This window comes from Lotus japonicus, chromosome 2 (assembly GCF_012489685.1).
Source record: "Lotus japonicus ecotype B-129 chromosome 2, LjGifu_v1.2".
In the NCBI taxonomy this organism is placed as follows: Eukaryota; Viridiplantae; Streptophyta; class Magnoliopsida; order Fabales; family Fabaceae; genus Lotus; species Lotus japonicus.
The window spans coordinates 90,126,314-90,145,130 of record NC_080042.1 but is presented as its reverse complement, the minus strand read 5'-3'; the positions used below and the strand labels follow the sequence as shown (position 1 = coordinate 90,145,130).

The 18,817-nt window shown below is 37.2% G+C and overlaps 3 protein-coding genes and 1 long non-coding RNA gene across 4 annotated transcripts; 1 reads left to right on the top strand and 3 right to left on the bottom strand.

The window, feature by feature from the left end:
• Positions 1 to 632: 632 nt before the first annotated feature.
• LOC130740859 (beta-1,4-xylosyltransferase IRX14-like) lies at positions 633 to 4,882 on the bottom strand. The gene is made up of 3 exons (XM_057593569.1): positions 4,007 to 4,882; positions 3,308 to 3,841; positions 633 to 1,196 (listed from the first exon to the last, which is right to left on the bottom strand). Exons 1-3 carry the CDS (start codon positions 4,717 to 4,719, stop codon positions 965 to 967), a joined length of 1,479 nt encoding a protein of 492 aa, XP_057449552.1. The 5' UTR covers positions 4,720 to 4,882; the 3' UTR covers positions 633 to 964.
• Positions 4,883 to 10,112: 5,230 nt separating this feature from the next.
• LOC130740858 (protein IRX15-LIKE-like) lies at positions 10,113 to 11,497 on the bottom strand. Its single transcript, XM_057593568.1, has one exon. The coding sequence runs from the start codon at positions 11,398 to 11,400 to the stop codon at positions 10,474 to 10,476; it is 927 nt and encodes a 308-aa protein (XP_057449551.1). The 5' UTR covers positions 11,401 to 11,497; the 3' UTR covers positions 10,113 to 10,473.
• Positions 11,498 to 14,577: 3,080 nt separating this feature from the next.
• On the bottom strand, positions 14,578 to 15,560 carry LOC130740857 (uncharacterized). The gene is made up of 2 exons (XR_009020273.1): positions 15,312 to 15,560; positions 14,578 to 15,143 (listed from the first exon to the last, which is right to left on the bottom strand). It is a non-coding gene; the product is annotated as an uncharacterized LOC130740857 (long non-coding RNA).
• Positions 15,561 to 15,955: 395 nt separating this feature from the next.
• On the top strand, positions 15,956 to 18,207 carry LOC130740856 (SUMO-conjugating enzyme SCE1). Its single transcript, XM_057593567.1, has 5 exons — positions 15,956 to 16,212; positions 16,312 to 16,395; positions 16,906 to 17,058; positions 17,163 to 17,276; positions 17,870 to 18,207. Exons 1-5 carry the CDS (start codon positions 16,144 to 16,146, stop codon positions 17,930 to 17,932), a joined length of 483 nt encoding a protein of 160 aa, XP_057449550.1. The 5' UTR covers positions 15,956 to 16,143; the 3' UTR covers positions 17,933 to 18,207.
• The last annotated feature ends 610 nt before the right edge of the window (positions 18,208 to 18,817 follow it).

Sequence of the window (18,817 nt, the reverse complement as noted above, 5' to 3'; positions counted from 1 at the left end):
CCGTGCAACGCATGGGTAAAAAACACTAGTTATGAGAGAACTAATATCACCTCTCTTTACGCTTTGGTTTATGAGAGAGAAGAGAGAGAAATGTGTAAAAAGAATAAATTTATAGGTTGTCCAATATAGGAGAAGAGAGAAAAATAGGTGGCTCAAATACACATTTCTAGCGGTTTCAACTAATGTGTAAGAAGTTTTGGAATAATTTTTTCTTGAGTTGATACAAGCTAGCTGTCAAGAGAATAAAGTGTTAGAAATTGAAGACAAGAAAATACTATTGCTCCAATCAGTCGTTTCATCACATGGCACTGATCCTGCACACAGTTCTTGTGTGCCCGAAGCACAGGGATCATACTCGTTTTTTTTTGTCAAACACAGGGATCATACTCTGAAGTCTGAACAGAACAATGTAGGGTGGTTGGGCCAGGGACTACTTTGTTGTTCTTTTACCTTGTGTATCTCTTTGGGCAAAAGAAAAAAAGAAGACGTGAAATTTATTTATCGTTGTTGTGGATAGTACTTGCTTGGGATTGTTTCGTAGGATCCAGAACCTCTGGACTTAGTTTTTTATTACTATATACCTCTCTACAAGTAACGAAAATCTGCGTGTGAAAGAATCAAAGATGTATAACTATTGAGAAGAATATCTATTAACATGGAATAAAATTGAATACACTTCCTGCAAGGCAGCAAGCAACTGCTGCAAAACTAAGATCACATTACCTTTCAATCTCTCAAGCGAACGGGTATATGGCACCCCCAACATAAAGAAGAAAAAATTGTAAAAAGAAAAAATGGGTGAAATCTCATACTCTAATGCACATGTGCTGGCAACCATAAAAATTACGCATCTTCAGTAAGATATCAGCTTCTTCATTTGATCAAAGTCCAAATTCTTGTTGCGAAAGGCCAGCAGTTTTGTATACACAAGGCAATAAATTCCTCAGATGTGCAAATTCCCATCTCAGTTTTGTTCAGAATGTGTAGAGACTTGCACACCAATCACTTTGGTCTCATGCTTTCTCTTACTTTTACTGCGTCGGGATCTGGTTGTTTTGATCTTTGTAGTGTGCTTGTTCGTCTGCTCTTCTGTGCCGGTGAACACTTTTTCATTCGATGGGAGCTCAGGAGGAGCATCTGGCCATGGAGTGCGTTTTGATGGGACGGTGATGTCCAAAGGAGGATCAATGATCCATCTGCATGGAATAGCATCATAAAGTCAGTGTTATGAGCAGAAAATATGGCAATAAACAAGTTTAGAGAATACATAAATCCATGCACTATTTTAGGATAAGGATGCAAAGATTCTAATCCAAACATTCATAACAACCCTTGGGAATTGGGATGATCTGGCTCAAGTCTATGATCTATTAGTAACTAACCAACGTCCAACAAATTTCCACTTAACTTCACCAGCATGTTGTTCTATTTGGCGTTATGTGGCCTTTCATCTAGAGGTCCATCTAAGGGCAGAAACTTACATGGATATGTCATTTAATTGCTGGCATTTAATGGGAAATGAAATCACCAATTTAGGGAAATAAAGGCACCTCTGGTAGGGAGCTATTGCACAAGCTTACTACTAAGAGTTAATTCATGATTATTAGTTTATTACTATTGATTTCATACATAATACAAGGACTGAAAGGAATTCATTTTTTCTGCAGTTTGGTGCTAGTGGTGTTCCTAGTATCAATTCAATCATTAAATCAATTTATATTGATTAAGCAGGCTGAAATTATAGAGTGTAGCTCTCTAGTACTCCAAGTCTCCAACATCCTAGTGATAATTTTGGTACTTTCAGTTCAGACAGATCCAGATGACTTGAAAAGCTTGCAATCTACACCCCAACATACTCCAGATAATCATACAACCAAAATGCATGCAATGGGAAGTGGGAACCCTCCCTCAACCCTGCATTGCAGTTTTGAGTTTCAACACTTACACCCAGTAACCTTGCATGCAATGGGAAGTGGGAACCCTCCCTCATCCATCTATATAAGGCGAATATTCACAAAAGGGAAGGGAAGCACACTTAGTAGCCACTGCCATTGAGTCTTTCAGTTTCTCAGCCAGCACAAAAATATTACTAGATGGTTAACAACTATAGTAATATACTAGTATACGATATCTAGAACGATTCTGCCTCAATTTTGCAGCAGTTTGCTTTCTTAGCTTCTTCTTTTCTCAGTTTGGACTGGATCATCTTAGCTGGTGCTTCATCTTAGCTGGATCATCTTAAGCTGGAACACTATTGGACTGTTATATCACGTTGATATACTGGTCGGCTGGATTTATCGCCCCCACAATGGGCATTTATTACAATTAATAGGGGTGCGTGGCTAGGTCCCAATCGACTGAATCAGCTCTGCTATCCGCTCGGTCTATCAACTCTATAAGGAATAAGGAGTGTACCAAGTGCTGCATAAGGATGGTTTGATTATCTGCATGATTCTCGCAAGTCTCATCACACGTATCCATGGTAGGAAAAATCACGATTTAAATGGTAAATATTTACAATCTGCAACCCCTGAGCGATTTAAATCGCTTGCTAAATCTCTTTCTTGATAAATCACCCAGAAATCGCTAAATTGGACCAAAATTGAGATTTGATGAGATTTTACAATTTAGGAAGATTCAAAATTTAACGAGTTTTGACCTGTTTGTGCAGGAACCAGGTGAGAAAAACCTTAAAATTTTTACGAGTTTGAGACAGCTTCTCATACGACATTACGAGTCACTTGCGTCTCACCTCCTCCAGAACCAGAGGCGACTTCGACCAAGGGCTCCACAGGAAGCGACGACGGCCACTGGTGGCGACGCCCTGCGACGCCTCTTCTTCCTCCCTTTTCTCTGCTTGAAGCTCCCTATTCTTTATTTTAATGTCGCAAATTTCCTAACTTGAGCTGGATGTTTATGTTTTATGCTTTCTAAATTTTATAGTGCTTATGTATGACATTTCTATTAATTTATATGCTATTTTATATGCATATAAGAATTTATATGCGTTAATATATTTAAGAATAGCTAAATCTGCTAAATCTTACGATTAAATTGCAATTTAGTGATTTGTGATATACAACCTCCTCCCTGATTTCGACTACTATCGGGGCATCCAACTAGCTAAGCTCTATCGTTAGGACTTTTGTTGTGAACAACTATGAATCATCCTAGAACATGAGTCTACTTCTCATGATGCCCAAGTATCAATGCAAGTATGCAGCTATTCCTAAGGTTATAAATCAGTTGGAAAATGAAACTTAGAGCAACATAAATGAATATCTAAAATCAAGAGGAGAGAACTCACCGAGCAGGGAATTTGCTATCAGTGCGAGCTTCAACCCGCAGCCACCAAAGCAAAACCTGGCGTCCGCAATTCCCAAGTGGCTCTACCGCAGAGGTGCTCTTGACCAACGACAGTGGACTCTCTATCCCCTCATCAACCGCATCAAGATCCTTAATCCACTCTGGTCTATCACCAAGATCTTTCCAAAGCAACCTGGAATTCAACACAAACCCAGACCACTCAAGCTTTCTGGGCAGCACAGGCGCCCTGTCATCAATATAAACCGCACTTCTTCCCGTATATCTCAATGAATTAAAAGTGTGCCACCCAACCAACTTATCCGTAGCATTACAAGCAGGACCTTGCACAGGGATCAGGGAAGCTTCCCCCTCCCCTGACGAAGACTCGCCCGCATCAGCTGAATGAAGAAGTATCCCAACCGAAACAGCACCAATCCATTTCACCCTCTGAATCTCATCAAACAACTCCATACTATGCATATTACTATCATCAGCAAACATCACAACTCCATCCAGCTTCTCTTTCCTCACAATTCTGTTCCACCATATAACAAAACATTACATGTAAGGACAATGACAACCATCAAAGCAAAAAAACACTGATTTTGTGATTGTGTCTTAGGCACTAACTAGAAAATCTAGAATGATACTCAATAGTGAAAGCAGATAGATATTGAAATTTCGATGACTAAAAGTTGACCTCAAAGCTTGAAGACGCATACGAGACTCGAGTTTATGCCGAGCTTCCCATGAAGTAGGCATCTTCTGATGGAAGCCAATGTGGATGGTTCTGAGCCCAGACTTGGCAACAATGGAAGCGGTTTCATTGGTGACTCCTCCGGCCTCCACCACGATCCACACCAGATCGTACGGCACCAGCATCAACGAGTGCATCACGCCGGTCAAGTGAAGCGCCTGAAACGTCCGCACATAGGTCGGCGTGACGGCGATCACCGTCCTAGGGTTCTTCACCCCAAACAAAGCCTTCTGCTCCCTCTGAACCCTCTCAATTATCCGGTGAGCCTTCATCACCTCCACCGGATCCGGATGCGGCCACGGCCGGATTCGGATCCCGTGCCGCCCGACCACCACCCTGCTAGCCACGACAGTAGTCCGGTTCACGGCGGGAGTCGAGCGAGCGTCGACGGGGACGGTGATGTCCGCTCCTCCGGAGCGGAACGGGACAGTGTAGAGGTTGGTGGCGGAAGTGGAGAAGAGGAAGAAGAAGACGAGTCGAGAGAAGCGGAAGCCGAGGACGAGACTAATGAGGCAGCAGACGCCGTGGAGGACGAGCCAGAATATTGTTGCCGGCGACTTGACGGCGCCGTCGCCGGAACCATCTAACTGCGGTGCTCCTCTGAAGCTGTTGGCGCGGCGGTTGAGGTAGCTCTGCTGCAACGCCGAGAGCTTCATCTGTGTGTGTGTAAGGTTTGTGAATTGAAATGCAGGTAGTATTTATTGTTTATGTATTGAGTTTGCTTTGAATTTTGAATTGAAGTTTGTAACGTTTTGAAGGGAAAGGAAGGATTTTGGTTGGTTTGGTGGTGCTGTGATTTAATCATCTAACATTACTTTGGGTTTAAGGATAATCTAATTTGCTTCTTCTCTTTTTAATTGTTCTAACAACTTTCAGTTTGGATAATTAATTCAGAAGAAAATGAAGTTTTACAAAGAGACTGGCCTAGTAGTAGTAGTATTAAGCTGGAGCTTGTAGCTTAGCTAATATAGGATACATCAATACTTATTAACTCGGTTGTATTGTATTAGTAATGAAGAATCTCTTCCTCTTAAAGTATTGTGTGTTCAATTTTTTTCGTCATTGTGAAAATTGTATTGGTGGGTGATCTATAAGTAACTTGTGTACCGAAAAATGTAATTTAATTCGTGATGGTGACCGGAACTAAACTCGAATCCAACTAAAATATGATACAAATATTAGCATTTTGGTAACTCCAATTACATATAGATGGTGATAGACCTAAGGTCAAAGGAAGTCAAAAAGTAACTAAATGATTTTTTTATAATTTGTTTTCTTGCTATAATTCGTAATGCCACACCAAAATTGCACTTTACTCCTACACTTTTTACTCACTTCCCATATTTTTCTCAATGACCATAACAATGGAAATTCCTTTATTTTTTTCCTTTTCCTAATTCACGACATTCATGTAAATTGTAATGCTTTTCTAAAATTAGGAGAGGGGAGAAAAAAACAGTAACTGTCAAAATCTTGTAAAGCTACCTACAATTAAGCTAGAGCGGTTAAATGCCTAAATTGAAGCAATTATGTCGTGTCTCTTTTTGTTTTCCATATTTGTACATTACATCCAAAAATTATTTCATACGCTTTACTTTTTCCTTTTGATGTGTAAATTTTGCCTCTATTTGACCTTATTCAAACTTGTTTCTCTATAAAATCACCAACTTCAACCATGACTATTTCAAACGCAAGATGTGATTTAAATTATCAACTGTTCTTATATATATTTGCATTTTGCTGCAAATGCAATGACAGTGATATATAGTATTCATCAGGTGTTACTCATGCGTCACCGGCAAAAGTGTTGGTGGTGGTGTATTAAATAATTTGCTGCAAATAATAAGAGACTTTTTCAGTTTGACATTGCGGAAAAAAGAAAACAAAAAAGCAATGAGAATTTTCATGTCACCAACCAGGTTGGTGGGTTGCTTCAGTTACAAACTCAATGGACTCAAATGAAATGACAATAGGTGTTCCTTTAGAATGTGGCCAACTATCTCTACACTATAATAAAACAATGTTGTTCGCTTCCAAATTCCTCCAACTGATCATAACCAGTTTCTACGGAAATGTTTGGAAGAAGTGTACAAAATTATACCACAGAGATTCTGTGGTGTTTCTTACTATGTTTTAAGGTAATTACATGAAGATACAGGGGCTTTGTTTGATTTGCTAAGAGAAATTCAAAGACGGAAGAAAAAATGCAGGTGGTAAGCTGTAATCTGTCAAAATCACGGGTTGCCAGCTCCACATGCTTGCAAACAAAGAAATATTCTTCTTACCAGTTCAATTCAGAGCATGTACTAGACTAGAAGTAAAAGTTATAAACGCTTTGATAACATAACATATAGTTTTCCTAGTGATAAAAGTTAGGGAGAATTTAATATGCACCATTTTTAGGTGGTGTAATTTTACACCACCTACTTTGACCGAGTATAGAAGGTCAACACATTATTTTTTTAAAGAAAAAATATCATTAAAAATTTGTCATATATTAAATTTCTTTAAAAAAAGATGTGTTGACCTGTTATAGCAGATTAAAAAAAGTGGTCTAAAATTAGACTATTTTAAAAGTGGTCCACATTAGAGATCACCTGAAACTTAACCCGTTGTATGTTTTAGGAGAGAAAGAGAGAGAAGAAAGAAAAAGAAAAATACATACAGGGCATATAAGGAAAAATAACTTGAAGGTTGTTTGAAATGAATTATGACAAAAAGAGAAGATAAAAAATTTAGAGGATAAACTGAGAGACAAAAAAAAATTATTTTTTATCAAATGTCATTTTTATATGACATATAAGATAAACAATTTATTAGCCGTAAGCAAAATCATTTCTATCGATTTTTAACCTCAATATTAAAGGGCATATAAGGAAAAATGAAATAAGCCATAGTCATCAACTTTCTGCTCAAATTGAAGAGTTATGAATAAGTAAGTGGATCACACATTTAGAACATATCTCTTCTCTCCATGTGAATAAACCAGACAAGGTTGAAAGATCTCTCACACAAAATTCCCTTTTTCCTAACTTTTTCTTCATAGACTCTGTTGACCTACTATAAGAAATAGGTTGTCAAGAAATTGGATGGTATGATTGATTTGGTTATGTGAGGGCACACCCAACCTCAATTTTATGGGAGTTAGATAAATTCACAGACCGACTTCGCGTACCATATAAAGGCCCACTATCACTGACCAAGGAGGGGGTGGTGCGTTTGGAAGACACTTTGTAAATAGAACGGAGAGGTTATGTGAGTGGGGAGAAGTTGCGAAGAAATTGGGAAGTTGAGGGTAAATTGGGAAAGTAGGTTTTATTATATATGAGTTAAGACAAGATAGGTAAAAATGACATATTCACTTAAGTGTATAGGGCTGAGGTTAATTGCTATGTAGATTCAGTCTCGGCCTCCTAAGATTTCACTTTGTGGAATTTTTTTTTCAAAATACTTTGTGAAGATTTATTGATTAATTCTTTGTTTAAATATTGATTCTAAAAAAATTATCGATTAATTTAATAACAAAGATCAGCTAGCTTTTTGTTCTTTGCTTCTACTTTTGGTCAACCAGATTTTTTCTACAATCTTGTCTTCTTTTTTAGTCAACTATGAACTTTTTGGTCCATTGGAAAAAAAATTAAAAAAAGAAACGCCAACCTATTTTTTTGTCAATATAGCTAGCCCACTTATATAAACAGACTGAAGGACCAATATTGATATGTTTTAAGCCCAGATCATTACATGCATTTCGAATATATTTGGGTCGGAAATGCTTATTTATAGGTTACATATTATCTATTGATATGTTAGTATAAGGTTTCGCGAACACCTATTTATAGGTTTCTATTGGTTCTTTGTAAGATACTTATAAATTGTTATAGGCTAGGGATGATCGGTAATAATCCATGATATAATTTTCAAAAGCAAACAAGTTATTAGCTGCCGACAATTTTAATTTTTTAAAAATTATTGACGGCTTCAATTGCAATAATCGATGCCCATTTTTTTTACTTGTCAAGTTACGCACAACCTAGACCGTCGTTGATTACACAATCATTTAAATATACCGATAGTTAGGGTTGTCGTAAGTTTACAGTAAAAAAACTTATAAAATACAAACTTTACGAAATGCTTGGCATTGGTCCCTCGCCGGAGTAAATGTGGGTTTTAATCCCTAACCTTTGTCAAAATGTTTGGTTTTGGTCCCTCCGGAGCTCTGGGTCAACGCCGGAGCTCCGGTAGCCCATGTGGCATGGCCACGTGGGATTAGTGAGCTGACGTGGAATTAGTTTTTATTTTTCATTTAAAATATTAAAAAAAAATTAAATCTCAATATTTAATGTGCCTAATTAACCTCCCTAATTAATTACATATATTATTTAAATAAATACATTAAAAATGGGAAATTCAACACAAATCTTGAATCTTCTTCATCTCAGCATTCTCTGTCAGAGCCTGCAACCTCCAATGGATCTAACCCCCAAAAGCCTCCAACTTTCCTCCAATTCATCATCCTCTCCAGCGACCACGAACTCAACCCCGACGGGCACAACCTCGACAGACAGGGGCTCGATCTTCCATCTCCATGTGTGACGGCGATTTGGTTTCGAAAAATTGAGAGATGGGTATTGAACTACTTCAGAAAAAGTTTGAGTTTTTGAACTGTAATTATTGGTCTCAATGATTGAATGGGTAATTAATTGTTGAGAAACGACGATGGTGGATGGAAGGGGAATGAATAGGAGATGAGAGAAAATTAGGATTTTGGAATTGAAAGTGCAGATATGTTCGAGTACCCTCCTCCAGCCTTTTCCTCAAATATGTTCATCTTTCTGAATTTCGGTTGTGGTTGTTGAAGAAATCGGTGCCATTTTTCTTCACTCTACCTCTCCCGATCTGGGTTTTCTAAGTTGGGGTTTTGGTAGTTCTTGGGTTTCTAGGTTTGCTGGTTAAAATGGTTTGATGGGTTCTTCATCTGGGATCTTCATTTGGGTTTATGGGTTTTCTTCATCTGGGAATGCTGGGTTTGCTTTTTCAATTTGGGTTTTCTGTTACAATCTGGGTTTGCTGGTTCTAATCCCCCACCACTCACTCTTTTTCTTTCCTCTCTCTAAATTTGATGGTTTTGTTCTCCTCGTAATTAATTGCTTGAACTCCCATTCTATTTCGTTTTGCTTGTTGCAAACTGTGGGTGTGCTTCACTTACTGAGGGACAAGTTCTGGTTTGGGTGCCAGGAGGGATTTTGCATTTGTTTGCTGGTTGTGTGTGGGAATCTTGTTTGGGTGGTTGCTTTTGCAATTGGATCTTTTTCATCTTTACCCTTTAGCTATTTCCTTCCTTGTAACTGTGTGTTGTGGTTTGTATTTTCTTGCTTTTACTCTCTCTTTTCTTTATAAAGATGGTGAAGGTGATCTTTTTTAAGCAGAGGATGATGGTTGAAGATGATGAAGAAGGATTAGAGTTAAAAAAATTAGGACTAAAATTAAAGATTTGATTAGTGATTAAAGTTAAATAAATTAAGTTATTTTTTTTATTTTTTAGAATTTTAAACATTTTCTTTTTTAAAAATTAATTAGGTTTTTTAAATGAAAAGAAAAACAAATTCCATGTCAGCTCACTAATCCCACGTGGCCATGCCACATGGGCCACCGGAGCTCCGGCGTTGACCTAGAGCTCCGGAGGGATCAAAACCAAACTTTTTGACAAAGGTTAGGGACTAAAACCCACCTTTACTCCGGCGAGGGACCAATGCCAAGCATTTCGTAAATATTAGGGACGAAAAACTTATTTAAGCCTAATTTAATTAACAAATCCAAGATGGAAGAGGTTAAAAGTTAAAACATTCATGGAGATTACTGAGAGGGCAGAGTCAATTAACTAATAATCATATTCACACCTGCCTCCTAAGAGTGACAAATTAAATATAGCTCCTTTTTCAAAGTCGCTCACGCCATTTTCTTCTTGATCAGTATCTGTCACTAAATTGATGTATATGAAGTTGTGCAGTTAGTTTGTGTATACCTACTTCAACTCCTTGATCTGACGGTATTATATGTTCACATTACAATTAAGGTTTATTTAATTTCTCAAAAAAGAATACTTACAAATTATTGTACCATATATGCACACCTTATCCTATATTGTTTTCCATGGCATTACAAATTTACAACCTAATACACCAGCTTATTCTATTTTGTAATCAGAATCCTCATCTGAAATTTTGGAAGCTTGGGTACATTGAAGAAACTAGAATTTCCAGTCCCACCAAATGAAAGAATTATTTTTTACAAGCTCAAGAAGTAACCCAATGTAACAATCAAAACTCAAAAGGATCATAAATACCCCGATGGACTATAGACCAATTATGATCAGGAATAGGATGATTTTTAACAAAGCTAGCTGATAGTAATTAAGATGATGAAGCAGTTCCTGAAGATGATGAGTGATTCTTACAATAATGAACGCTACTTTCATCCATTTTTTCAAGCACATAGTGTCCCAAAGTCCCAGTTGCCTCCACTAAATTCCCTTTGCACAAAAACTCATTCCCACAAGTCTTCTCAACTTTTCCACAGAAGTCATGCACAAACACATGTGTCTTTGGATTCCCACCCTTCTTGCTCCTGGCGAGAACGCCCGCGGTGAAGATCGCCGACATTCTGCCAGGAGCATCAGGCCAGTCACCCCGGGGTCCATCCACCAAGATGACATCCCAATCCACCTCATATACATGATTGGGAAGGTCATTGAGCCCAAGCCTGCACTCTGAAAACAGAAGATTCTGCACTGGCCTGCACTCATTTTTTACCTGTTCTTTTGCCATGGCTATGAGCTCCTTCATCTCACTTCTCTTGGTGGTGTACTGAACATCATAGGCGTCAATCTCTGGGTGCTTTTCTTCGAAATATGCGGCGTAGTAGCGGTTTTCGTCGATGAAGACGGTTCTGCCATTGTGGTTCAGGGCTTTCCAGAGGAGGGTCTCTTGGGTGAGGCCAAAGATGAGGAAATTGCAGGGTGTGGAGCACTTTCTGAGCACGTCGGAGATTGGTTTGATATCTGAGTAAGGCATGTGGTAGGTGTCGTTTGATTTTGAGGCATAGTGGAGGAGAGTGTTGATTACAATGGAGGGTAAAGGTGTGCTGCTGAAACCTGAAACAGGGGAGGAGGCAGAGGCGGCGGCGGTGATGGCAGAGGTGGACTCTCTTGTGTAGATTAAGGTGGCAAGGAAGGCAAGGGTGAAGAATGAAATGAAAGCTAGAAGCCATAAGCGATTTGAGGTTCCTTGCTTTTGGATGTAAGGGTGGAGGAGGATGAGTTTTGTGTTACCATTCTTCATGTTGGGGAGAAAAGAAATGATGGAATTTTGAATCTCTTTCTTTCTTTCCTCCCTAGCTTGGGAGAGAAGTGGGAAAGAAGGTTTGATTTAAAGAAGCATGGGAATTGCAACAGGGAGAATTGAATAAGCAACATGAAGGGGAAAAAAAACTACTCCACGTTCTAGAACTGAAAATGATGTTTATAAAGATAGTTATATCACTAAATATTGGATACATCTTTGAAACATTTTTTTTTCTCTATCTCTATTTTTTTTCGTCACATCACATATCACTTATCTTTCAAGTAGTGTACACTCATGTAATACATATGAGACTCAAACAGTGCAGACGTTCAACATACACCCCAATGTTCTCACTATCTCTATTGTTTACCATACCTCACATTCATCATGTCTCTTTTCTCTTCATTTCTCGAGATATATATATGTTAGATGTTTGCACTAAGTGTCTTCGATGAGAGCGAAGTAGTTATTTTGGTTTTGAATTTGGTTTTACTTATCTCCAGGTAATTATGTGTTTGGTAATTTGCTTAGTTAACTCCTAATATGCACATTGTTTAATTTGTGAAGAGTAGTTTATGCTGAACCAAATGAGGACAGGGAGGGGAGAGCAGGAAGAGAAAGAGTACCGGGGTGGTTGGAGTTTGGATAAGAGAGAATGTGTAAGCAAACAATGTAGCGACCAAATATCTAATTACAAACCAAAAGTCGCTTTTCCTTGTTGATTTGAACTCTAGTTTCTAAGTAACCTGTGTAGAATATTAGGAACTTCTTGAACAAGTAGCTCACTATGAAGGGGACTCAGTACCTGCAACGATTACGCTCCTTGTTGAAGTACAAGTGAGTATCATTTTTGTACTTGGTGGTAATCATAATATTAAAGTGATTATCTGAAGAAAACAAAACAAAAACGAATGGAATTGTTATTGGAGTGTTCAACTTAGCATCTACTTGTTACTTAGGGCTGATTCCCAATTGCTGAAAATGCAATAATGAAGGTGAAAGGAATGAATGGTTAGAGAAGGATAGACAGTAGACAAGACTTTGTTAGATATTCAATGATAGTAGATATTTAGAGTGATAAAAAAGTGGTTGTCTAAATGACCCATGACCCATGATAAAGTTTGGGTTAAATAACCCATCATCCAATCACACTGGAGATAGGTGAGTTGAAATTTCTATATTTTATTTATTAATTTATTTACAACTCATTTATCTTCAATGTGATTGGATGTTGAGTTATTTAACCCAAACTTTATCATAGGTCATTTAGACAACCCGATAAAAAAATAAAAATAAATGTCACTAAATTGATGTATGAAATAAAAAATGGAGGTAAGTAAATCAATACTATTCACCTGAATATGCTAACATATACAATAAATTGTGATGTTTTTAAGTTCAAAATAAACAATTATATTTTTACATTTTCTTATCTAAAGTGCGCCCTTCTTGATAAACTTATTTTATTTTAAAATATTTTGATTCCTATTATCGACAGCGCGCTGACATTTCAAACAGTGATCACTTGCTTAAGGGTATAAAGTATCTAACCACTACAATGAACTTGTAAAAATATTAGTTTATGGTGTATGCAAGAGTTTAATAGATATACACCAGAAATAAAAACAATTTTAAATTGATAATTAATCACACATGTCATTTAAAAAGAAGAATAACGTATTTTAAATTTTAATTTTAAATAAAAATTCATTTCTCAATGTGACTGAATTTAATTGAATAACCGTGCAAAACTACAAATAAAGTTTTACTAACGATAATGTAATCTGTGTATGCAAACTCAAAAGATTTTTTTTTTTGTCTAATCTCAAAAGTAATCTCCAATATTTTTCTTTGAAGGAATTTAAAAAAAAAAAAAAAAAAAACTCAAAAGTAATCTCCAATATTTAAGTTTCTTCAAAGAAAATGTGGGCCGCTTGTATCCTCATCGCCCCCAATTGGGCGAGCGAATTCATGGGTTACTACGGTTTTGATCTGCATTGTGTAAGGCAAGTTATTTTTTTTTCCTTATAGAAGTTCCCCTTTTTAAAAAGTTTAGTGATTTTCTCATGTTGGGCTCAGCTGAATTGTAGTATTGGCCTTTGTGCTTTCTTATAGTTCTTGTTGGTGTGATGAATGCTACATTTTGACAAAAAAAAAAGAATGCTACATTGAATAAAAACAAATTTAAAAATGACTTTATTATGCATTCTCGCTTATTTAAAATGATTTTTTGTATTATTAGTCTGAAGGGCTTTATTTCAAGTGTAACAAAAATAAAATATCTAAAGGCCAAGACTATTTCATGATTATTGGTTTTTTTTACAATATGAATTAGTTATAAACTGCTATCACAATCTACAATTAAATCAAAGAAATAGAGATAAACCTTGTATAAACAATATCACACTTTAGCAAAAACAATCATTACGTAATATATTATGCTTTCTCACAAAATTACAACACATACATGAATGAGGAATCTAGTGGTAAGTGAGCTGAATTCATGTATGAGTAATGAGATAAGTTTTATTGCTAAAACAGTTATATGTTTAGAGGTGTTGTCGTACTTTTTTGAACGTGTTTGCACCCATAAATAAAAAAAAAATGAGTGATGTGCTCTCCTTCTTCAACAATTTTCTTACAAGACCTATTGTTATAAGAATATCACTGGAAAAAAAATCAATAACTTGTAAAAAAATCCTAAGAACAAAGTTGACAAAGTTATCTTAAAGAATTTTCAAGTGAACATGTCTATATAAGACCTGAGAAATCCTTTATAAAACTAAGGCCTCTTGAATAAGTGGTATATTATTATTACCAGGGCAATGATCACACGATTACAATTATGAGAAAGGGAAAGTGAATTGAGTGATTACTTTTGTGTTGAGGAGGAAAACAGAAATACCTACTCATAAAAGGGAACAATAATATTTGAGAATGATTGCAACGACTAGCTTGTTTGTTGCTTGCACGTCTCCTTTTAGGTTTAGTCAAAGCTTATTACGTCATCTTATATCATTTCGGTCAGCCGAAACCCGCAAAGATTTGAAACTCAATTGAATTATTGGGTAAAATTGATGTCTATCTTTATTAAACTAAAAAAATTACGGTGCCCACTAGGGTGGGCAACCTTTTTTTTGGTCCACCCATGGACCATCATTTACAACCATTAAATTTGAGAATCTTAGAATATTTTTTCATTGAATGGTTAGGATTGATTGATGATAAAAAGGGTAAAAATATAATTTGACAATTCCTACATCCACTCCTATTACCAGCTCTTCTTCTCCCAGCTGCGGTGAGGTTTTAAGTTCCATCACTGGCCACACCATCTGGTGTTCCAAAACCACTTGTGCCCGCGTGTGACCAGCGACCCGCGCCACCCAAGTGTACCACCGGTCGCTCCAACCTCTGTCTTGCTCGCACTCCCCCGCGCCGCCCTCCTCTCCCTCAGGCGCGTGAGATCTGCGTGCTCCAGCCTTGATTGTTCTCTGTTGTTGCAGTTGCAGGCATTTTTTTTTTTTTTGTGTTCTGAGAAAATAAAAGGATAAACAGGGAGAAAGGAGAAAAGAAACACAGAGAGAAAGGGGAGGAGGAAGGTGTAATAAGTAAGGTAGAAGAAGAAGAAAAATGGCACCGACACTCCTTGTAGATCTGAAAAATTCCTCTTTTTGCAGATCTGAAACACCTAGTTTGCTTCCAGATTTTTCCTCCTTTCCAGATTAAGTTAAATTCCTCTTCTGCAAATAAAGCAGTGAAATTTTCTCAGGTTCAATGAGATTGGGAAGGTTAAGAAAATCCTGATTATATTATTTGGGTTTGTAGTAGTTTAAAAGTGGAATTGGAATTGAAATGAAAAACCGAGGAAGAAAACTATTTGATTTACAAGTATTGAGAAAGAGGTTTACACTTAAGAGATAGAAAAGATTAATGTTTGCAGCTTATTGAGGGAAGGTAGGTGGCAGTGGGGAAACGAGAAGGGTGGGGCAGCAGTAGGGGAGAAAGGGAAGGATTGGGGATGATGTTTGGAAATTACTGAAAATCTCTTTGGTCCATCGGTGGACCAAAAAGAAAGTTACCCACCCTAGTGGGCACAAAAAATTACACATACATTTAGAATTTTTTTTGGTAACTTAAATTTAGAAGTTTATTATAGTTTATTTGATTTGATATATTTTCCTAAAAAATATTTGAGTTTAATGGATATACACTGACAGTGTAAAATAGTTTTACACAGTCATTTAATCAAAGCATGCCACATAGGAGAAATAATCACATTTGACTTTAATTTTAATTAAAAGAATAAGATATTTTCTGATTTGGCGGAATTCAATTAGATGTCTGTGTAAAACTATTTGACACTATCAGTGCATATCCATTAAACTCAAAATATTTATTTGAGGAAAAGGACCATTGGTCACCGTCAAAAAAAAAAGTAGCATTGATCACGTGAAACAGTGTGGGCAGAGAGAGGGTGGGTGGCGTGATTCTCACGCGTTGACAGTAAGACATTGTTTGTTTGAATCCGTGGTTAGTGCTAGTTTCCAACTTTCCATTTATTAGATTAAGAAAGAAGGTTCTAGAGAAAAAAAAAAAAGGGTGCAGAAAATCAGGGTAGTGGAATCATCTTATTCATTAGGGTTTCACAGTGTTGTTGTTTATCGAATCGAATATTGTAGAAATCGATTATTCTTCTTCTTCTTCTTCGTGAGAAATTGATTTTTTTTGGAAGAGAAAGCCATGTCTGGTGGTATTGCTCGTGGACGCCTCGCCGAGGAGAGAAAGTCATGGCGGAAGAACCATCCCCATGTGAGTATCTCTTCCCCCCTTTTTTTTAACTTTACACTTTCGTCCTCTCAATTTCTTGTTTTCACTTTTATGCCATCGTCTTCTCGTTTCTCAATTTAGGGTTTCGTTGCCAAGCCCGAGACGCAACCTGATGGCACCGTCAATATGATGGTCTGGCATTGCACTATTCCTGGCAAAACTGGGGTTCGTTCTTCTTCCTCGCTCTCTCTCTCTCTTCAATTGTGCCCTAATTCTCCCTCTTGATTCGTACTTGCGTTGTTGCTTATCCTGATTTTGTAGAAAATTGAATTAAATTATCTTGTATGTTAACTTTTAACCCTAGATTAATTCTAATCATTGTTACTGATGTGCGCAATTAAAGCTTCTGCTTCGAATTAGGTCCATACACCCATGAAACAATAGGGAGATTAAGGGAAATAAGTACTGTAATACTGTTTAACTTGTCATTGAAAGCTTAGGTTAATGAATCATGTTCTTTATGTTTGCAAAATGAATGAGCAGTTTTTTTGGACAATCGGCGCTGTTGTTATTTACTTGTCATTTGATTTGATGATAATTATTCCGCTTGTGGATTCCGGTTTCTGAGATCATGGCTTGGATTGGATGTGTGAATGAATGAGCTGCTTGTTCAATAGTGGGTGTTGTTATATCTTCTTGATGGTAATTACTCTGCGTTTCATTCGTTGGCTGCAGACTGATTGGGAAAATGGGTATTACCCCCTGACGATGCACTTCAGTGAAGACTACCCTAGCAAGCCTCCAAAGTGCAAGTTCCCTCAGGGTTTCTTCCACCCTAATGTATATCCATCTGGAACTGTTTGCTTGTCCATACTTAATGAGGATAGTGTAAGTGTTGTTCTTTTGATAATCGCTATACTGTTAACAACTATTATACTGTTTTTGTTACTTGCTTCTGAATGTACTGATTTTGAAAATCATTCTAATATCAGGGGTGGAGACCAGCTATAACTGTGAAGCAAATTCTAGTGGGCATCCAAGACCTGCTTGATCAGCCAAATCCTGCTGACCCTGCCCAGACAGAAGGCTATCATCTATTCATCCAGGTAGCTAACCTGATAAATCCTACTTCTCAAAGAGTAAAGAACAACTTACAGTATTAATCGAGGCAAAGTGGGTAGTGGCTGTATTATACTTTTAAATTTTCTAGATATGTCTCCTGTACCGTAAGAAATGTTAATAATATCTTAGCTCTTAAGGGTGTGTTTGGTTCAAAGGAGGGGAGGGGAGGGATTTTTAATCTTATCCTCTTTGGTCAAGGGGAATAGAGGGGGAGTAACCCTTTTGCTGTTTGATTCTCGAAGGGAAGGAAGAGATTTTAAAACAATTTTACTTTTATCGAGATTCAAGAAACTAACATGAGAAAGAACATTTATCATTCCCCTTCTCTCTTACCAATTGAACCAAACAAGATAACTTAAAGGAAACTCTTCCCCTCCCCTCAATTCCCTTCCAACCAAACATTATGCAAGTTAAATCTTTGGTCAGTGAACATAGTGCCATAAGAATAGGTGCTGATAAATGGTTATGTTATGTATGTGTCATGTAATGGTGAGCTCTATTGCCAATTAGTTGAGGGTGTCAGTTTTTTTTCTTATTATTATAAAGATGTGTCCTCACATTAGAATTTCTCGTGCAGGATGCAACAGAGTATAAGAGAAGGGTCCGGCAGCAGGCAAAGCAATACCCACCTCTTGTCTAGTGCTATATCTGTTCACTTTAGGAACTATTCTAGTGTGGTAGATTTTGCCTGCTATTTCTTGTGTTGAAATTGTTATGCTATTGTTGGCTGCCAAAATATGCAGACTCCGTGGTTGGTTTTAACTATTTCTACTTGCTCTCAGGTCTGGATAACATGTTAATATATAACAATGTGAAGTCAACCAATAATACTTATTGGTGACAATTGCTGTGTCTGGTTCGCTGGTACATTTCCTATTTAAATGGATAGCTATATGACATTATGGCTTCTGAGTTTTTTTAGTTCTGATTTTTCTGTTTCCATTCTGGAGATCAAGCAAAGGACTATTGGTTTGTCAATTGACACTTTTATCCATGTCCCGTGGCAGCATAAATTATCACTGAAAATTTTGCTTCCAAGCCAGGTGATGATGAAGCATCGACCTGTGCTGTGATTGCTCCTTGATTGACCTTGTGGATTCCTCCCCCTATAAAGAAGCGGGGAGAGTATTCATTAAATTGGTCCAGGTGTTGCACACTTGCACTCTTTGAATGAATCAATCAACCCTAATTGATTCTCGGCATAGTGATGTTGAGGTAGTGGTTGCTTAGGTTGGCTTTTGAAATTTATCATGTAAATTTATTTGCTGATGCCTGAATGTGTTATGGATACCAGAAGAAAGTGGAATTTTGAGTTTTTGACCATTTTCGCTCAAATCTAAAGTCTGGTAGCCTGGATATTCTCTCTTGGTCATTTTAACCAGGATGCATTATAGTTGGTAGTTACTCCGCATACTAAATTCATGAGGTGCATGCACCATGACATAGTGGCATTTAATGTAATTCCAGTCAGTCAATATTGCTAGCGATATCTACAATTCGAAATTATCGAATCCTGAAGCATTAT